This window comes from Aureococcus anophagefferens (genome assembly GCF_000186865.1).
Source record: "Aureococcus anophagefferens unplaced genomic scaffold AURANscaffold_2292, whole genome shotgun sequence".
NCBI lineage: Eukaryota > Pelagophyceae > Pelagomonadales > Pelagomonadaceae > Aureococcus > Aureococcus anophagefferens.
The window spans coordinates 1-1,009 of NW_008706732.1; the positions used below are offsets into that span (position 1 = coordinate 1).

At 76.6% G+C, this 1,009-nt stretch overlaps 1 protein-coding gene across 1 annotated transcript; it reads right to left on the reverse strand.

The window, feature by feature from the left end:
• Positions 1-64: 64 nt before the first annotated feature.
• On the reverse strand, positions 65-898 carry AURANDRAFT_69574 (hypothetical protein; the record flags this gene model as incomplete). Its single annotated transcript, XM_009045346.1, has 1 exon — positions 65-898. A coding segment is annotated over one exon (834 nt), but the record flags the coding sequence as incomplete, so codon positions are not given.
• Between the last annotated feature and the right edge of the window lie 111 nt (positions 899-1,009).

Sequence of the window (1,009 nt, forward strand, 5' to 3'; positions counted from 1 at the left end):
CGGCGAAGGCCGCGCGGAAGGCGTCGCCCGCAGCTGTCGCGTCGACGGCCGCGACGCTGGGCACCGCGGGCGACGCGAGCGTCGGGCCGTCGCGCGACACGAGGCGGCTGCCGCGCGCGCCGAGCGTCAGGAGCACCTTCGTCGCAGCGCCCGGCGGGATCAGCGACCGGCAGGCGGCGTCGAGGGCGCCGTCGCCGTCGAGGGACACGTCGGCGCCGACGAGGCGCCGGAGCTCCGAGAGGTTCGGGCTCAAATAGTCGCAGTTCGCGACGTGTTCTGGGTCGAGCGGCCGGTCCTCGCCGCCGGCGTCCTGCAACACGATCACGCCGCCCGCCCGCCTCGCCGCGGCGGCGGCGGCGGCGTTGACGGCCTCGGGGATCTCCTGCTGGAGCAGGAGGACCGAGGCGCCCGCGACGAGGTCGTCCCAGGCCTCGCCGCCGTCCCAGCCGGCGAAGTTCGCGCCGCGGACGACGACGCTCAGCACCTCGCCGCCGTCCTCGAGGAGCACGACGCCGAGGCCCGTGCCCGCGGCGGCCGTCGCCGCGACGCGCGCCGCGCCGACGCCCGCGTCCGCGAGCGCGGACCGCACGGCTGCGGCCGCGGCGTCGTCGCCGACGCGCGCCGCAAATTCTACGTCGACGCCGGCGCCGCCGACGCCTCCGCCGACGCGGGCCGCGGCGACGGCCTGGTTCAGGCCCTTGCCGCCGCAGCACGTCGCCGGCGCACCGCCCGTCACGACGGTCTCGCCGGCGGTCGGCAATTTGGCGCCGACGGCGTAGGTCGTGTCGAAGTTGGCGGAGCCGACGACGGCAATCTTCCTGCGGCGCTCGAGGGCCGACGCCATGCAGAGCAGGCCGACGACGACCGCGCGCCGCATTGAAGCATCGGCTCGAGCCATCGCAGCTCTCCGAGAGCTTCTTGCCGTCAAGTTTGCCCCTGGGTTGCCAGCACCGACTATCTCGCCGAGGATCGACGTCCGCGCCCCGCGCCGCCGCGCCCCGGGCGGCGG